General features: G+C 45.5%; 1 protein-coding gene across 1 annotated transcript in view; it reads right to left on the bottom strand.

Annotated features, from left to right (window-relative positions):
• Positions 1 to 7574, bottom strand: part of zmat4a (zinc finger, matrin-type 4a) — a 49220-nt gene extending 41646 nt beyond the window's left edge. Inside the window, exon 1 of the mRNA XM_084695293.1 lies at positions 7485 to 7574. Coding sequence (XP_084551419.1) covers positions 7485 to 7571 — 87 coding nt within the window. The 5' untranslated portion in view covers positions 7572 to 7574. The remainder of the gene's footprint in view (positions 1 to 7484) is intronic.
• Positions 7575 to 20222: the final 12648 nt, after the last annotated feature.

Below are 20222 nucleotides of genomic sequence, written 5' to 3'. Positions count from 1 at the left end.
AATAATAAAATAATTATATAAACCAAAACGGATGTCCCTCAGTGCGAGTGCATGATGCATACAATTTTAAAAATGCTTTTTTGTCCAATTCCATCCTTGAATTAACGGCAAACAAGTTACTCAGCCAAACCCATGATTATTTGTACTGTGATTGATGTAATCAGTACTGGTTGAATCTTAAGAAATACACTAGATTCACTTTCGTTTTTTCATCCCCAAATCTGAATATTACTGGGATCATTTATGTATGATGACCCTCAAAATATTTCAGGTTGGGGATGTGATAACAACAGCTCTGATTTAAGGCTAACATGCTGTTTATTTCAATCTCTTCTCTATCCTAGATACTTAAATAAATGATTAACTCTTGAGACTCAGCCAGTTCTCGCACATTATCAGTTCTTGTTGCCTGGAAAAACAGTTGTGTCAAACAAATACAAAATAAAAGAACTGGGAAAAGAACAATTCAATCGTCAAAAGCAGATCATTTATCAAAGCACCGTACGGATATTTTAACTTGAAACAACCTGTATAGATTCCAGTTCCAGTTGATTCTCTCCCGAGAGGTCACCTTGTCATTCCAATGTTCTTTTTCTTTATAGGGTTACTTTATCTTGACACTGTATTAAAATGCAGTAAGTATATCACTACCGCTTTGAAGGGAACATCGCTCTACTAATCTGGACAAACCTCTGAACTCTTCCATTTGAACGATCCTATTGAAGCAGACACCGTGCATTTGTTCCAGACTGCCTTATTACCTTTGGCTATTAGTGTGGCTGTTCCTGAAAATAAAGTGACCTTGGCAGAGAGTTTCAGCAGGTCACACTGTGCCTCGTAGCTGTTGCACATTCGATCACCCAGAGGCCAGGGCCAGACTGACAGGGTGAGCAGAAACCCTGTCACATCCCCACAGTGTCTGCAGCACAATGGACTGAGGGATAAGAGAGAGACAGAAAGAGAGAGAGAGAGAGAGACAGAGACAGAGACAAAGAGAGAGAGAGAGAGAGAGAGAGAGAGAGAGAGAGAGAGAGAGAGAGAGAGAGAGAGAGAGAGAGAGAGAGAGAGAGAGAGAGAGAGAGAGAGAGAGAGAGAGAGAGAGAGAGAGAGAGAGAGAGAGAGAGAGAGAGAGAGAGAGAGAGAGAGAGAAAGAGAGAGAGAAAGGCAGAGAGAGAGACACAGAGAGAGACAGAAAGAGAGAAAGGGAGAGAGAGAGACACAGAGAGAGAGACAGAAAGAGAGAAAGGGAGAGAGAGAGACAGACAGACAGAGAGAGACAGAGAGACAGAAGAGGAAAAGAAAGAGAGGGAGGATAAATTAATAAATCAGTGCAGCTCAAACGGCCCCCTTGGTCTTGTAATCGGCTGAGAGCAGCACTATTTCCCTGGTACGAGACAGTGCGCAAATTCCACAGGACAAACAGCCTAAATGAGGGGCTTTAAGAGCTCTATCGGCCTTCCTCAGCCCTCAGCCTGGCTTGGGCGAAGGCACACAGATACAGCAGATGAATCATTAATCAGTCTAAACACTGTTTGGGAGCACAGGCGGCGGAGGAGATGGCGGTAGTAGCCAATGTGGAGAGAAAGACCTCTCCACCCTCTCTTTGACAGAAGCATTGTTGGCCAGCTACCCGCATGACCCGACACAGGCCCTGTCCTTGTCCTTCAGTATTAGTATCACTCTAGCAGAGTCGCCGGTCTTGTGGGGATAAAAAACGATAGCGATTGTGAGGCCGCGCGGCTCGCGAGAGATCCAAAAGAGTTCACGCCATTAACATGTTCCACTTCTCCCTCCTTGACGGTCAATTCGTGAACACGATGGACCACTCTCAGATAGCGAGCTCTGATTGCGATGGGTTGAATAGCCAATGAGATGCCCACAAATATACATTTCTCTTTGCTTTAAGTAGACAAAGGACTGCCATCCACAGGGGTTGTCAGTTGAATACACGCAGTCAATAAGCTGCCCCTCTTGGCATCATTAGGGTCAGCCCTAGGAGCGCCACACACAAACCTTCTTTCATAGGTTACTTGTGGAAAACGACGCGGAGGAGTCGGAGCTAGCGTGGAGCCGTGCTGTGCTGCGTTTCATTGAAACTGAGCCGGTTTGCCTCTTCGGACGATCAAATTAGCAGGAGTGGCATTAGCCTGCCTCTCACACCCAGTCGACACTGTGTCCAGCAGGCAGGCAGAAAATCAGCCTGAGCAGCTGGTTGTGGTGGGAAACAGAAGGACGAAGGGAGGTTTGTAGCTGGCAGGATGTGGAGGTAGAGGAGGGAGGGTAGTAGCAGGAAGGATGCGGAGGTAGAGGAGGGAGGGTAGTAGCAGGAAGGATGCGGAGGTAGAGGAGGGAGGGTAGTAGCAGGAAGGATGCGGAGGTAGAGGAGGGAGGGTAGTAGCTGGCAGGATGTGGAGGTAGAGGAGGGAGGGTAGTAGCTGGCAGGCTGGGGCAGCAGAACAGAGGTAGGAGAGGGGGGTTTGGCAGGAGGCGCGTTGGGGAGGCAGCTTAGAGATTACAGAGAGAGCGATGTGGTGTGTCACTGCAGATGTTCAGGCTACTAAAGGTTATATGTAATGCTTTCGAGAAGGTGTTGATCTGTGATGCTGGAGCGCAGCCATGAGCATAAAGTCACACTGGGCTGTCGTCAAGGTGACCCTTTGGCTGAGGGAAGGTTTGACATGGCACAGATTGGTTATTCTGCTCCTGGGGCTTGGGGGAGGAGACTCCATAATATGGCACGGGGCCGGGGATTGATAGGAAGATAACTTGACACTGACAGGAAGAGGGCTTAATATTGTGGTTTGGAATCAAGTTGTGGGAAGACAAACTGGGGACCTAGAGAAAAGTTTGGGTTTAATATCACATAGGCCACAAGGTGATTTGTTTATTAATGAGTTAAACAAGTTCGGTTAAAAATACTGACTCTTCATTCTCAAGGTGTCCAGAACTCGACTTCAACTCGGCCAGTGAATTTTTGAAGCAAGAGGTACTTCCATAATTCATGACAAAAAGTGTGTTGTTTTAAGTATTCCCCATTTACATAATTAATACGACTCTTTGGATAAAGGATGAGTTAGTTGAAGTGTCTTCATTCCTCTGTTCTAGGGACTGTCATTTTGATTTGGCACAATAGATTGTTGCATAGTGTTTTTTAAGTAATTTTCTCTAAAACATTAAAGAATACAGAATACATAAAGATGTCTCTGCCTTGAAGGCCCCATTTTTCATTCTCCAAAAAATGTGCAGCCCTATGGAAAAAATCAGACGCCACAAAAAAAAGGGGGAAAGCATTTTTTACATTCCAAAGTGAAATGTTAATTCCGTTTTTGCGCATGTCTTTTTGCAGATAACAGTTAATGAACACAGCTCAGAGAAGTGCAGTGTGGGATATACACAATGACCAACTGTGGCCTGTGTCTACGGGAGTGTTCTTGTGCTATCCCAGCTGAGCTCATTACAATCAGCAGCATCCAGGCAGGCAGCCATTCAGTGGCGGGACATCAGAGAGCAAGAGTGGAATCAGAGATGAGAGAGAAAGGGACTGAGGAGGAAGGCAGCCCAACGCACTCATCAAAAACATGACCGCAGACATTTAAACGTGAAACATGTTTTGATCAAGTTTGCTTCCTTCAATGATGCACTAAGGACAAGCAGCTTTCCGAGTTAAACAGTGTGGAACCAGACCAGGCTTCCAGCTTTGCCTCCTAATTACTGCTGGTCCCATTCCCTCACCTTGAGGTACTCTACCCCATCAGAGCTACACAGCACACTCAAAACTCATTGTGAAAAGAATAATTGAAAAAGAGAGTAAATCATTGATAGATTACATTGCCCATTGTCTTCTTGCTATCCTGCCAATGAAGAAAGGATGTCTTACCTTACCTGTTGTTGTCCTGCGGATAATGAACAGTGTCCTTTCAAGAAGGGCGTCATGAATTTTGAATGCCTTTCAAAGCTTTCCTTTGAATGTCAGATCACTTGTCAGAGAGGCCAATGGCATCCTGATAAAGCAGACTGTAGCAGCCTTTTGTACAGAGGCTGTATGTCGAGAGACTTACATGTCTTGCAAACATAAACCATCTCTCTTGAGCAAAAGAGACGATCCAAGGCTAAGGAGACAACTGAGACTTTCAGAATCCTGGACTCAGGTCCTGATGCTTCACAAAAATGCAGTCATTATTTATTAAACTCACAGTGAAAACTTCAAATTTATAAGAGTTAGTGGCAGATATCCAAATCTTCAATACAAGTAACTACAAAAAAAGACCCTCCTGTTTAGGGATTGGTCTCATCCCTGCCTAATCATCAAGTCAACAGCATCGAGTAAGAGGGCCCTGGCAGCCGTCTCAAGGACTCAAATCATTTGAGTGCACTCCACCTCTCCATCTCACAGGCTTACTGAAGGTCACACCGGCGTTTATCAGCCTGATGGAGCTTCTAGTGAGACTGCATATCATCAGTCTTGACACGCAAATAATAATGAAGTCATCCTCTTGAGAACCCGAAGGATGAGAACAAAGTACTTGAAGTCGTCAAAAAACACAAAGCCTTTCGACAGGCACACATCTGGATATCTGGAAATGGAAAGAGAATACGACTGAATGAATCGACTGAAAAAGATTTGGGGGTGTGGGGGTGTGGGGGGGGGGGGGTATACGGTTGCTTTCTGAGAGGAGAGATAGGTGAGCTGTGCTCCAGGCTGTTGGGGAGAGAGAAGGCGGGTGTACTGGGAGGCCACAGGAGCACAGCTCAGCCACGCAGGGGAAGAGGCATCAGCTGCTCCAACGCCACACCCAGGCTGACCTGTGCTGTCGACGTGCTCGTCGGTCAACGATCATCGGCAAACATCAGCAGCGTTGGTCCAGCTGGTGCTCGGGGGCCTCAAAGTGACATCCCAGCTCAGCTGATCACCCAGGGGAGCGCATGAACCATGCCAGCAGAGGGAGGCAGCACTGGGATCTACTGACTGCAAGACTACACGTCCCATACCACACTGCGGCTCCTTCCACAACTCTATGGGCTTCGTGAGACGAGGCACTGCAGAGCAGAACTGGCAGCATTAGCTTCCAGTCCTTGTACCCTACAGCGGTCCTGAGGCGCATTCCCAGGTCCCCCGTGTTGTGATCCCGCACTAGTGTCTGGACATAAGAACAGCAGGGTGTAAACATGAACGTGCTACTCTACCTGAGCAGGCTGCAAACACCTCCGTGACATAATCAGGTCGGAGGTGAGCCAGTGTGGCGTTTTTGTGTCGCGATTAATAAGTGAGACTGGCGACGTCCAATCTACGTAGCGTTCATATGTTCCCTGGGTTTTTATTTGACTGCATTGCACAAACTCCTAACGCAAGGCCACTGCAGTCTAGCTTTCTTCAAGGAATCTCAAACTGTGAGGCAGTTCTCTGATTCCGTGTATTCTTGACCTGCTTCTGTGATATATTTGGATCTACCTCATGCTCTATACTTTTAAGCAGTTTCAACTTTTTACTAAGATCTGAGAATATGTTTGGCTGGCCTTATTGAAGTTACTTGTTACATAAGCTATTTTTAATAATGGACCTGTTCCAGTCCTATCCGCTCATTGTTTGATACACAGCATTGAGGATAACAGAAACCTAACAGAAGGGTTTTTTTTTTCAACAACTTTAAAGGAAGGCACATTTTTCATTTACAAAAGCAGATATTTATTGATGACACCGAAGCAGAGTGCTTCAAAGCGGCTTATATATAGCTCCCACACATAACTGACGGCAGGAAAAGGATCCTAAGCGTTTTACGACTTCAAGCTTTTTCCAAATAGAATGAACAAACGGCGTCTGAACAGATACATTGGCCAATAAAGGTTCTCATCCCGATGTCAATATGGAGAACTCGTATGGGCAGTGTGGTAAGCATATTTTCCATGCATATTCTCCATGTGATAGATTTTCCTGTGATATCAAATGGGGGAAAACTGCGGGGGGAAAGGACGTTTATCATATCTCCTAAAGCAAACCCATCCCGCCAGCCTGTAGCACTGTCAGGAAACAGATATCATGGACAAAAGAGGAAAACAAAGTTTGGCAGTGCACTGACGGAGCCACCTGGTGGTCCGCACAGATACCCAGTATTATGCAACTCCACAACTCTGGCCACCACACCAACAGTAGTCTACTGAGCACAGCAGTAGCAGTGTTGAGCGACTGAGTAAAGCAGTGTTGAGCTACTGAGCCGGCTCCATGAGGCCTCAGAGAGAGCGGACAGGGACACTGTCACATCTGAAACTTGTTTCAACGCATGAGACGGCTGAAACAGGTGGATTCATTCGTCAGGGCTCTCATCCCGCTCACATAAAGCAGTGTCCAGTGACGCTGAACAACCTCATGTTTCACTTTTTCGTTGTTGCCATTCAGAGGAGTAGGAAGGGCAGAGTCAATTCAAAAAGGTTGAAACTGCAATGAATAACTCATAAGAACAGATAATGACAGAGAAGCTACATTACGACTCAAACGCGGCAGAAAGAGAAGAACATCATCTTTCTCCAACAAGGCGTAGGCTACACTATGCTATGGGGATCTTGAGATGACAGAGAATTAAATGCGGTGGTGCAAAAAGATAAGCTTGACAGTACCTGGGGGAACATACGTCATAGACGCAGAGGTACAATGCAAGCTGTCAATGGTAAACAGAGTTGTTGCATCTCAAACTTCCCTTGTGTAGCCTGCATTTTAGTTGTCTAATCCAAATGTTTCACTGCATGTGAAACAGAGTTTGAAAGACACATATTATGCAGGGTAAGTGAGATAGGATTGTCTTGACAAACATCAGGCAAAAAAAGAATTTGGTGCGTTAAATACTAGGACGCATCGAGCGTGTCCTGTCAGCGTGGTCTGTCACAGTAATCCTAACCTAGTGGCCACACTGGATGGAGTTAGTGTAAACGTGCTCTCTGCATGTTTATTTTGTTGAATTGTCAACAAGACTATGTAATACCATATTCAGGGTTGGGTTTAACATGCAGTGTTGGAACAATAGTTTTAAGTCACTGTAATAGTAAGGCACAAAACATTATATTGGCTTGATGTCACCAGACTTTATAAATAGTGGGAATGGTTTTCTAGGAGTCCGAAGCGCGCAGCTTCAAATTCAAAACCGTATCTGTAAACACTATTCTAAAATCCCTGCATAGCAATGCATAATCCATTAAACTGCACAATTTTGCAGAATGGCGTGGTCGATACTTTTAAACATGTGTCGTTAAAACATCCCATGACGGCGTAGCCTACACAATATTTTCCTCTGCTGGTAGTGCGCATTGAAAATCCCATGCTATGTCAGTGATGCTGATATTTCTCACAACGAAGCAAATACAAAAAATGATGTTACGGTAAAATTAAAAAATTAAATCATACATTTCAAATCTATTTAAATGCATGCTTAGTTGTATAAACAATATAAGATGCAACAGACAAAATAAATGACCCCGTAGGAATTTAATTCTGGTACCTGTAACTCCAAACTGTAGCCCTGGTACAAGTGTGTCGGAAACACCGTCAATTGATGTTGCACTTGTAGGGAAACTGTGTAATCCATTGACCAGATGAGCGAAACGCGTGTACAAAACAGAAGACGCTTCCACTGCTTTTTGCAGTTGTATAGCCTTTCTGTAGTACAATCGTCGACTGTTCTCCGCCCCGCTCCTACCCCATTGGTGGGTTGCTATAGTAGTTGTGGCTCTGACACTGTGGCTGTACGGCAGTGCCTCACCGGTTTCAAAGTAATCAGAGGTTTAGTGCCGGTTATGTGGTAGAACACCTGCCGTTCTCTCTGGGACCGCCCTTACAAAAGCAGCCTGACTTAATGATGCAGCCTGACACTAGTCATGTAGCTACATTAAACAGGCTTTAGTTTCAACTAATAATGTGCTAATACTGTTAAATACCATGACTCCCATCATTAATTATTCATGTTGCCTATTGAATTCGAACAAACTAAAGGCATTCCGTCCAAGGACGATGTATTTCCCAGAGATCCAGGGACGCAATCTGGTTTGCTGATTTCATCAAGTAGGTCAGAATATCAAGGTCACACACTTTCAGTGGAGGGAACAGGGGGAACCTCACCATGCCTACGTGTCCTTGCCGTGCCCTTGAGCTCCAGCGCACTACTCTGCTCTCTGAATCCAGACGGGCAGGACTGGGCTCGATCTTTGCGTGAGAGAGGTACAGTGTCTGTGTTATCTGCCCCCCATCCCCCCCCCCCCCCCCCCCCCCCACCCCCAGAGCCGAGCTGTTTGATCACACCACCACAAACAGCACACAAAAAGCGTGCCTCCTGTGGCTGCTCAAAATGTGTCAGGGGCAGATGTTTTATTTTCTCTTCGTACATCTCCTACATGTATCTCCGTCGAGATAAGCCACCGCTCCATGGCACAGTGTAATGAGCGCGATACAACTGCAGATCTCCACACACCCGCCCACGCCCACACAGGGCACAGGAGACGAGCCAGGGTCGGGTGGTTACACGTTAGAACGGGGAATTCTCCTCCTGTAAAGTCTGTTGATGACGGATGACCAGAAACCTCATTAGACGGTGCCGCTCATCCCTTATAAAGCACATTCATGCTAACAATCATCCCATATGCCCATCACTGGCCTAATGCAGTCCCAAAGGTTAGGTCCTCGGGGGATGGGACCCTGACAGGAACAATGACAGAACACATTGCAGGGGGATACATTCTGTGGCGGTGGTTTGCCAGTGCTTCTTTAACTACATCTCGAATAAATAGCCTGTTACACACAATTGATAGCACAAATGTTAGTACCGGCATCCATGTCTCTATGAATTCATCACAGCCGTATCTGCATGAGGTTGACATTATTGTTTTAGCTGATGCCATTTTAGCATGACAAGCCACACAAAGAGAGAGAATGTCACCGTCAGTCAATCACTGATCTGTAGCCCGTGGCAACCACCACAGCCACCACCACCACCAAACCCCCAGTGACCCAGAATAGGGGAGTGCTGTCAAAAAAGCGGTGCTTGTATAGTAATGTGAGGTGTGGGTGGGGTGCGTGTGCGTGTGCGTGTGCCATACAGCAGTTATATATCCCCAGGTTGATGAGGTATCTGAGTTGCGTGCTGGAGGTGGAATCAGACATACCATAATAGCCCAGAGAAGTGACAGCTTCTGTTATATTCAAGTACATTACAGATTCTGTTTACAACCACAACCCCTTTAGCCCCAGCAGACTCACATTCAGGATGAAGACAAGTAACACACAATATGCAAACTAAATTGGAGGTCAAGTTGTTTAACTGTATTTTTCCTCACTATTACTATTCATTTGGTGTGAGAATCCCTCTAAATAGCAACGGTTTACTTTGACTTTGAATTCATAAGGTAAGATAAGACAACTTCATTGTCCGTTACATTGATTACATTAAATTAGTTGATGCAGATGCAATCAACCAGATATTAGAAAATGTCAAGGCGACACATACAGAGGCACACATAAATAAACACAAAGACACAGTGCAAGGGAGAAAGAGCAGTGTCCGGGAAGAAGCTTGGATGCAGAAAGAAATGACAATTCATGACAGGTAGCACTGGTACAGGGACAGGAGCAGGGGAATGGAGCCAATAGCAGATATCAACTTTCACCCTTTTCCTCTCAAACTCTGCTTTCCATTCCATCAAAATCCCTCAGACGCAAGAGAGTGACTCACCTTGTTTTTAACCTTCATGAGCCACTCTGGTGCCAGACTGCTGATGTTGCCGTCGTCACGCGAACCCCCCTTTTCCTTCATCAAGTTATGTTTGGATCAAAATACTCAAATTAGGCTTATTTCCCAAAGCCCTTCAAAACAAAGCACAACAGGGTAAACATTAAAGGGCTCAGTGGCTGTGGCTGTTCCTGAACAATTAGAGGTTTAGCTTGTCAGAGACGACGTTGTCTTTGTCCTACGTGCACCATTCCTTTTTGGAGGCCTCAATTGACAAGTGAAGTAGATACACTCCGTGTAAACTGTTTTTATGATTGTGTATTTCCACGGCTCTTCTCCATTGGACTCCATGGACATGAGACGTAAGTGGCCTGGCTGATTCACATTCCATCCAGGACTGCTCTGTAGCGAATAGGCTCATCCAGGGGGAGGATATAGATGGCCGGTCTGGCTCATTCCAGACCTCTTGATGTGACGTGTATTAGATTGGAGCTCACGCAAAGCTGCTATTCTGATTTGGCATCAAACTGCCATGTGCTACCCACGGATGGGATCTTTTTACATGTATTATTGTATTCCATGTAGCATTAGATATTGTCTTCCATTCGACATTAGATATTGTATTACATGCAGCATGAGATATTGAATCCCAGGGGCGTCGTCAGACCCTTTTTACTGGGGCACGTGCCCCAGTATAAATCTGCTGTGCCCCGGTAAAATCTAAAGTTTGAGTTTTAACAATTTACTTTGTTAGTCAGTGCATTCATTTAGATTGATAATTCCGGAAAAAATAAACACAGTATTCCAATCACAGCTTGTAAAATCAAAGCAGTTTAACCAAAAAACAAACCGATGCCTGCAGAATTCCATGTTAGCGCGCTCTTCTCAGCTTGCCAACTAGCCACTGCAGCACACAGAAGTCCAGGTGTCTGACTCAGCACACAAGTCAGAATAGAGGTAGGCTAAGAAAACATGACAAAACGATTGAAAGTTTCCAAATCATGAGCCTACCGATCATCTTATTTTGACTAAAACATAAAAACAATATTACATGATGCTCAAAAAACAGCATTTGCGCGCGCTTGCATTAACTATTGATGTCCTTGCCAAAGCTGATATCAAACTTGCACCCCTGAACTGTTGTGTAGTGGGTTAAGCAAGGGGAGTTTCTATAGCCGAGTAGTGTATTGTGTGCACAAAGCTTGGAAGAAAAAAAGGAATATGAATAGGGGCCTGTGCACCAGTAAAGCTTTATGTCTAACAGCGCCCCTGTTGTAATCCCCTGCAGTATTAGATTCAGAAGGGTCCAGGTCATTCAGAGCAGCAGCCATGTTGGATGTTTACCTCTCTTATTTGGCGTGCACCTGGTAGGCGTTTCTTCTAGAGCTGACAGGAAGAGTCCCCGTGGCATGTCCGCGGTCAGCAAGTCCGCAACGAGGATATCCCCCGTCTGCTGTCTCATGTGGCTGTGCATCGGTGACATGGAAGCAGCTGCCTCCTTCAGCCCAGCCCGCCTGGCCTTGCGGCTTTGGGGTCGGCGATGGCTCCCGAATGGCCTGCCTCTCCCCCTCTCCCCGGGGGACGGTCTGCGAGCACCAATTCACCGCGGGGGCAGCGGTAGCGGCAGCGCTCGTGTGTGAGTGTCCTGGTGTGTCGTCGGAGGGGGCTGTGACCTCATGCTGTGGCTCTGCCCCGTGTCCTGTAGAACAGAGACGGGCCTTGAGATGAGGCCCTAAGGTTGCGTGCTCAAGACCGCCAGGACCTCTGTCTTATCCACTTCTCATTCTAACTCAGCCTGGTCAGACAAAAGCTAGGCTTTTTTTACTAGGTCATCCTACCCCACTCAGCTTGTATTTGCACTTGTATTTGTTGAGGGTTGTGTGAGGATCGCAGGGAACGTAGTCTCTTAGCGAACCCATTTTATTCCTCAGAGAAAGGGTTTGTTATGTAAAGCAGAAGAAAATAAAGGCGCTTATCTGTTCCCATTGGATAGTGAGCAGCACAAACATTTTGTTGAACCTTTTGGGCAAATTGCTCAGCGCCGTCTTGCTTCTCAACACGTCATATTATAGCCTCAAAGCCATATTCCACTTCTTATATGAGTACAATTTCCCAGCTATAAATAGGTGCTCTCTCACTTTATTTGCACACGCATTCACGCAACATGCACACTGTATGCCGACACACCTAATACTTTCTTTCCCCTGCTTTAGAACACTTAACATGAGCTGAGCAGCTGCTGCAGTGGCGGAAGCAAACACACCAACACACATGCACATAGACACACGCGCACACACACACACACTCGTGCGAACACGCACACACGGGCGCACACACGCACGCACACAACTCCTACACCAGCCTCCCACCCATTGTGTCGGAGCAGAGCGACATCATCTTCAGCATCGTGGAGGGTCCTTTCGGGCGGAAAAGCGCAACTAAGATTGTAGAGGACCAATACGAATTGACTGGCTGTGGGAATCAGAGGACAACGTTTGCTACGTGGTGGCTGTCGGGGAAAAGGTGTTTTTTCTTTTGCCCCCTCCATCACCCTTTTCATCTTAGCCTGAACGCTCTCTGCAAATTGAGGGCTATAAAACGCGACAGCTCTAGACACACGAAAAGAGGGGCATGTCGCCATGGGGTGATTTGTCGCCTTTCTGATCAATTTTACAATCAAAGTCTGCCTTCAAGTCACGCAGGCCTCCTGTGTGCTAGTCTTTGTTTGATGCACGCAAAACAGGTTATTCGCATCTGCTGACTCATTGCTGAACCGATCTATAAAGTGGGATTGATCCTAAAGGAGAATTATTGCTCCATTTGTTTCTTGTCCTATTGTCCTGAACCCTTGTACTGTATTGTACTTTGTTTGTCTCTTTGAACAGTCGCGATTCCTCAACCCCATGCCTCTGACACACAGTGGGACCACAATCAAGCAGGCTGATTGATTAGGAAATACATCCCACATTGGCTTCTGCCTGCCTGCCAGGGGTATGTGTGTCTGGCACTAAGTCCTGTCGGCTTAGAAGCATCAAACCAGCCAGCACTAGTTGCCAGAGAGCTGAGATTAGCACTGTGCTTTAGGTACGATGTGTGTGTGTGTGTGGTGTGTGTGAGAGGGAGGGAGATTTAAATAAATATGTGCATGCGTGCTGGTGCATGTGTGTAGGAAGTGGGCGCATGTAAGCATGTGTGTGTTTGTAAACCCACTGCATGCACTAGAGGGTTGAACTGTGAGGTTCACGGTCCAGAGCCCAGGTTCAACATCCACAGGGAAGTTTCATGCCAGAGAATGGCAGCAACGGAAACACGCAATGTGCTAAAAGCTTTTGGGGTTTCCCTGATCCATAGTGTTTGTTAATGGAGTGACTGATTAATCACGCTACCTTAACACATGCAATATTGCTGTCTGTTACTGTTGGGTTCAGGGACAAAACTCCTAGGGGGAGTTGGGGGACAGGCCCCTCCAATGTTCTGGGAAGGAAAATGTGTCCCCCCTCGATATCATTGGCATGTTTATGTTGGTAGGATTATAATTTCATTTCAAATGGGCCCGATGTGACTTTCTGTGTTACACTTTTATATTTGATGTATCTTGGCCGTCAGAAGAGTCAGGAGATTTCCCGAACGGCCGGTTAAACAGCCGCGGCATGATGCAAAAAATATATAATACATAGTAATAATACACAGTCGTGGGCCAGTCTGCATTTAAAGTCCCGGGACGTTTTTCAGTCTCAGTCCAGACCTGATCTTGTCCCTTCCAAAATCGATTCCACTTGCGTTTCATAAAAAAATTCAAAATAAGAATCTCTTAGAACTGATGTCCTACTTTACTCATCCTTGCTCCCATGTTTACAGTGAGTTTAGACTATTATCACAGCACAATATTTTGCTGTTAGAAGTAGGACGTAAATGTCAGATGGATAGCTTGCAAACTTTCTATTTACAAGTACAGTATGTCATTTCAGGTAAGTTCGACTCAGTAGGCCTATTATTGTTATTTCTCTTCCCCTCAAAATGTGTCACAACCAATGTGTGACTATTTCGCCCTTGGTTGGGTGACATAAGTGTACGGCAAGCGTGCAGCTGTGAAGGCATTTGCACGGCTGCATTCTTAGGTTGATTGAACTCAATTCATGCAGCTGAAGGCCACCATCGCTTCAGATCCTGGCGTTTCCATCCATACAGATGTTGTAATCAATTGTTCCATCTACAAGACATCTACTTCTGACTGACACTTCGGACTGCTGGAGCAGAAGGGGGAGCAGGGAGCGAGCAGAGTGTTCTGTCCTTCAGCCTGATCTGCACCATTGGAAACATGCGTGCTCAAGATCAGCCCAAACGGCAGTGCATGATCAAGATAGCATGTAGGATCATTGGGGTCAGTCAAGTGCTTGCGGCAAAGCTGTACATTGACCTTATTTTAAAAGAAAAGGCTGACCAGATCCTCAATAAACCTCGTCATCTTCTCTTGTATTTCTGAAGAAGTGGCTGGTCAAACAGAACCCAGCAGAAGAAGCAAGTTACAGCAAATACAATTTGTGCCTTTAGCAATCCGATTACTCAATGATAGATAGATACACCTATGTTACTAGGTTTGGGTATTTTGATTGAGTGTACTGCATATTCGAATTGGACATTGTAGTGGATATGATGCATATTTTATAGTGCCAGCATTGCACAAGATATTCTTCTTGACGATTGTGCTGACGTCTGTATGTGTTTGTTGGTGTGTGTGCCTCTGTTTTCAACGGGACGTGCATGACCACATACATTTCCCCATGTGGGATAGTAAAGTTCACCTTGACGTTGACCTTGAGGTGGGGAGCAGGGTGGGCAGCAGGATGAGGCACTGACTGGCTGGTGGAAAACAAGCTGCAAGGTCTAAGAAGGCTTCACTCAAATCAAGAGTATACGGCCAATTGAATAGTGCTCACTCCTTCAGTGGCATTATGGGAGAAATATCCATTCAAAGCGGATGATGATGATGATGATGGCAACGAAGGCTAATGCAACATTGACAGAGCAGAAGAGGATCGATGAGAGGAGGTGGTCAGAGTTTTGCCTCAGAAAAGCACCTGTACAGAGCTCTTATCTTCACCTTGCCAGGCTGACAACGCGACTGAGGGATTACAGCTCAATAATTCCAGACTGCAGTGTAGGGGGAAAAGGCAATGGCGGAAAGGAAGGCACTACTTCAAATCCGTCTGTAACCTCATTTCAACCTCAAAGAAAAGAAGCGCTATAGACGGGAAGAGAAATCCTTTCAGTCTCAAGTTTAACAGAAGGGGCCCCTTTCTCAATCGACAGTCTGCACCTTCACTTACAGAGATTATGTGTTGTGTTATGTGTGTGTGTGTATCATAGCGGGCCAAGTCAACTGACGGTTTTACAGAGTGCAGTCTGAGCTCCTTAACACAGACTATAGACAGGTCCTGGGTGGTAAGATGCAGTGAAGCGATTAACATGACACAGTAACGGGCATTTGTTTCCCTCACACGTGAAAAGCTGCTGACATTGTTCAGAGATCCTACATCAAACATTTGCGTGATTGATCACCTCATCACTGGGGTTATGCACCCACCTCATGTCCTTCCATCCTGCTGACAGTGTTGGGGTATAGCATACCAGCTGAGATCCATGTTGACCTGAGACCAAGGGCGTCAAAGTGGGGGGAATTGTGTTGGCGTGTGTGTGTGGGGGGGGGGGGGAGGGGGCTTGAAAATCTTGAAAATACGCTGAATTTAAAAACAGACCAAAATAGGGAGGAGGGGGCCCCAGATTGCAATCTCTTCATGGGCCCCAAAAATGATTAGCAGTGCCCCTGACTGAGACCCCTTCCTCTGGCTTTATCAGAGTGCAAGCCCACCGACCCTGCTCTGGAGCATGACTCTGTCATTCCATCTCTCAGACCACGGGGCAGGTGGGGGATGCCAGCGGAGGTCACACAGGTCACGGAGCACAGACACAATGTCATCACCAGGTGGATGGGGGTCACACAATATCTGTTTGGATTGGACGTGCCAGGTCGTGGCCCCTCCGTTCTTTGACTTGCAGACCTACGATGATAGGATGATGACAAGGTTCGGTTTTTGAACCGATGGTGTAAGGCCTTGTTTGTGGGAAGCTGTTTTCACAAGATCACAACAGTATTTGTGGTATTTTACTATATTCGAAGTGTGCACTGAGAAGTCGAAGGAAAGGCTACACAATGGTTCCCTCTTGTGGAGATTCACCAACACTACCTTTTTGTCAAAACAATTCAAACATAAAGTTATGAACATTTGAAAGGTTATCCTGAAATACAATTGGTGTCGTCATGTAATCAAATTCAGTACAGTTTAACTGTTTTTTGTGCAGGTCGTCAACCAACTATGCAACACCTTCATAATCAAGGAGTACTGTGGGTGAACAATAAAAGCATTTCTTCTCAAAGTGGATGAAGGATGTTTATCAGGAACAAAGCACTTCGGGGAAATATCAGGGGCACCCCTCCACACCTCATTGGATTGCGTTTAAATCCAAACCACAGCCAATCCCTGGCCAAAACCACATTCAGGCCTGTTTCTATTTAAGCATGGAGCTTTCAGAAAAATCTAGGCTAGGAGACAAAGTGAAGCGATCCGTGAATACGCATGGCTCTCACTTCGGAGAGGAGGCTGGCAGCTGACGGCTGGTTGGCAGGGCAGCGCCTAGCCAGCGCCAGGCGTGCCCACAGGGATGGACACTTGCCAGAGCTGCGTTTGTCTTGGAATACCTCGCCGCGCAGGACGAGGAGGGAAAAGACCCCCGTATCCAGGGATCAGAGGTGGGGGGTGCATGACCCACAGAGTCTCCCCTCTGGGGGGTGGGGGGGGGGCGGGTTTCGGGGGGGAGGATCTCAACTCTTCTATAATGGGTGGATGGACGGATGGATGGATAGAGGGATGGATGAATGAGGAAATGGATGGATGGATGGTTGGTTGGATGGATAATGGAGGGGTGGATGGTTAGAGGTCAATGGAACCCCAATCCCCAATAAAGTATTTTAAAATCAATAGTAGTCCATTTTTTTTCAATATCTGCTGTAAATTCCTACACCCGTTTTGCACTATGTGGGATAAATCCAAATTCTTCTCCAGTCATGATTTTGAGGTCGGTCGATGAGCCGCAGGGACGAAGGCCTGCAGCCACCACTAGAGGGCTCCCTGAGGCTCCTGTCCACTCTCACAGAATCCAGGTCTGACTGGCTCCTGGGAACACCTCATGCTACGCTACACTCCTTTGACCATCAGGCACTTGAAGCCAAGCTAATGTTGTGTCCATCCCGTCCCCCTCCTTTGAGCACAGTAACGGAGGAGGGGGACAGAACAGTCCCCCTGCAGTGCTGCTTTCAAGTGGGGGCACACAAAATCCTCCAGGACATCCATCAGGATCAGAGCAGTGGAGATCCCCCCCCCCCCCCACCCCCTCCAGTGTTTTCGCTGACACTGCTGATATATCGCCCGATACTGGTCCTCTAACAGAAACACGATGTCGCTCATTATGCACCCTGCAGGCTTGGACAAATAAGAGTTCAATCTCCTCTTTCAGCCGGCTGAAATATGAGCGGATTCTTTCTCCAGTCTCGTTCCTCTGACTATCCCTCTGTCCACAGCTGGAAGAGAAGGACCTGCAGAGATCCAGACAGACATTCCTGTATTTCCACTGTAACTGAGATCATAGTTGTGTGGGGTAGCATGAGGTTTCAATAACAGGAAAGTGCATTATTTGGGAGGTGTCCTCGAACGGGTGCGGGGAAAAAAGCTCCACGTTAAAGAGCGAGTCAGGTGGTGTCCCTGTAGTTACTCTAAGTCGCTCTGGATAAGAGCCTCCGCTAAATGTAAAGAGCACGGTGTATTTGAAACCTAATGCGAATGCACTCGTTGGTTTTTATTTGTAGGAGCCTATGACGGATGCAACACTCCCTGTTACGACGCAGTTTTCCAGCTATGGCTGAGGGCAGCCTTATGCTTTGCAGCCTCTCTCTGTGCCAGGCTCTTGTGTGTCCAGCGCATACACTGTAAAACACTTTGTTATGACCACGGGACTCATCTGTCACGTCATTAGTCTGCCTGTTGGCAAGGAAAGTGGGCACACAATACCATATTTATAAAGCAGTACCACTATAAAAGCTTACGAATGTTAAACAGCTCTTAACTCCTATTGTGTGTGTGTGTGTGTATGTGTGTGTGTGTGTGTGTGTGTATATGTATGGCATGAAAGAGGCCCCAGGGGAAATCTTTTAAAGTGTGCAATATAGGCAGTGAGCACTGGAAAATCCTGCCAGAGAAATCCCATTCTAATTTGATTTATGTCTGTTTTGGTAATTGTTCATGATTTCTTGTTTACTTAATCAAACAAAACAAGAACAGCACAATATCTTCCATGTTAACGGTGAAGTCTGAGAGCAATGCCTGGGCTTGAAATTCATGTGACAGATTGGGGTTGTTGAGGCAATTGTCTGTCTCATCTAAGCTTTGCCTGAAGCACCATGTCTAAAGCTATAACCTATAACAGCTAGCAAACAGCAAAACCATACGTATGCAGTGTTTGGAACCAGACAACTTTTTTGGACTTGACAGTACAAACGTATGTTCTGTTCACCCACGTTTCTCCAGCGATACATACAATGTAGTTGACGTGAACTTCCTGATCTACGGAGCCAGCTGAAACAGGCGTTTACGTAAGGCTAGTTCAGATAGCGTTCTAATATCCTCTAACACACACAACACTCCAGTACCGTATGTAATGTTTATGGCTTATTTCAGGAAAGGTAACTCTTTCACCTCTCAGCTCCATCTGGTTTAGGGAGGTGGTGGGGGTTAGGGGTTGGGAAAAGTGCCACATTGTAAATTACCGGCACATACACTTTACTTATGAGCTTACAGTATAAAAAAAGCTCCAACCTTCAAGCATAGGATCCAACCCAAAAATACATACATGTGCAGCGTAATGCATTTCTGTGTTGTACTATTAGACAGAATCCCATAAACCAAAACTAATAATGTCCTGTTATATGTTCTGAGTTCTGAATTCAAATTACAATGAATATTTACTCTAAGTCTGCAACAAAAAAAAACTACAAAAAATATGCAGGTAGGTAGGCGTCAAGGCTGTGAGGGTTTTGTTGGCATGTGTGAAGACTTCTGTGACATTGCTTGTAAAAAAAAAAAAGACTGAACAGGTTTCTTTGCTCCAGGGGTATCTCCACAGGTCAATCTCTGTGTAATTTTTGTACCATTCATTACATATGGAAATTTAAGGAGCATACACACTTGTGAAGTTCAATTCTTTGAAAAAAAACACCTATAACTTTTTCCGAGGGGGAAGTCTGCCAGGAAAAGTGAATTTGTAATGTGCTCAACATTCATTTCAAATGGAAAAAAACTATAAAGCTGTCTTTTTGATGGAATCCAGCAAGATGGCATACCGAACATGCAGATCCAGTTCAAAAGCTGTTTGTGAGGAGGAGGTGGTTTTGGAGGGTAATCCCTGCGTTCAGCTCTAGCAGGTGTATCTAGGGGATAGAGACCTGGAACCAGAGAAACATGGGATTAAACTAATGCCATTTTAGGAATCAGGATTTCCAGGCAAAACATGACAATAACAATATTATTTTAGTTCAGATGCTTTTATCCATGCTTTTATTTGACCTCTTTATCTGCAGTCAAATGCTCCAACCACTGATATCCTGCACCTCTTTTAGAAATGATGGAGGGCATCATTTATTTCATTGTACATTTTATTTAATTCTACTTCCACTTAGTACTGCTATTTTATGCACCCTTAGTATAGACAGTCCACATATTTTAATTTTAGGTTCCTATATGTTTATTGTATGCACCTTCCCGCCAAAGTAAATTCCTTGTCTGTGCAAACTTTCATTGCGAATAAATCCCTTTTTGATACTGATTTCTGATTCTGAAGGAGATATTTAAGTGGGTCATTAACCATGGTACGACAGTATGTTAACGTATGTTCATGTTTATGAATATTCACACTCCCAACCCCATGAACCAACAGTTGCTAGTTGCTTCCCTGGAGGATGATTTAAGAAAAAAGTAGAATATTACATGGTTGGCACTTGAAGCTGCAAACTCTGGTTCTGAGCAACAACTGAAATCTCATGTTGATGTCAGAGTGTGTTTGTCATATTTAAAGTGAAGAGGCAGTCTCAGAAAGAAAAAGAACAGGTCACACACTCTAGTTTGAAAGATTATAATTCATGGGTGGATAATGATGTGGCAAGTTCTATATCTGAGGTGAAGCAGAGATGAGACAACCTTACCTACCGTTAAACAGGCAAACCCAGTGTTCGGTATATTAAGTCCCATGCTAAGTCCAATTTTCTCATTAAAAAATTAATAAAAGCAAATGGCCTTCACATTTCTACCTAACGTGGAAATCAGAGCAGATTTGAGAGCAGAAATGATCGTTTGACCGGGTTCACATGTGATTCGTGAAAAGTTTGTTTCTCTCCAATCACACCGTAAGAAT

This window comes from Hypomesus nipponensis, chromosome 28, assembly GCF_054491055.1.
Source record: "Hypomesus nipponensis isolate SF chromosome 28, ASM5449105v1, whole genome shotgun sequence".
In the NCBI taxonomy this organism is placed as follows: domain Eukaryota; kingdom Metazoa; phylum Chordata; class Actinopteri; order Osmeriformes; family Osmeridae; genus Hypomesus; species Hypomesus nipponensis.
The sequence above is the reverse complement of the archived record's forward strand: the minus strand, read 5'-3'. Positions and strand labels throughout refer to the sequence as shown.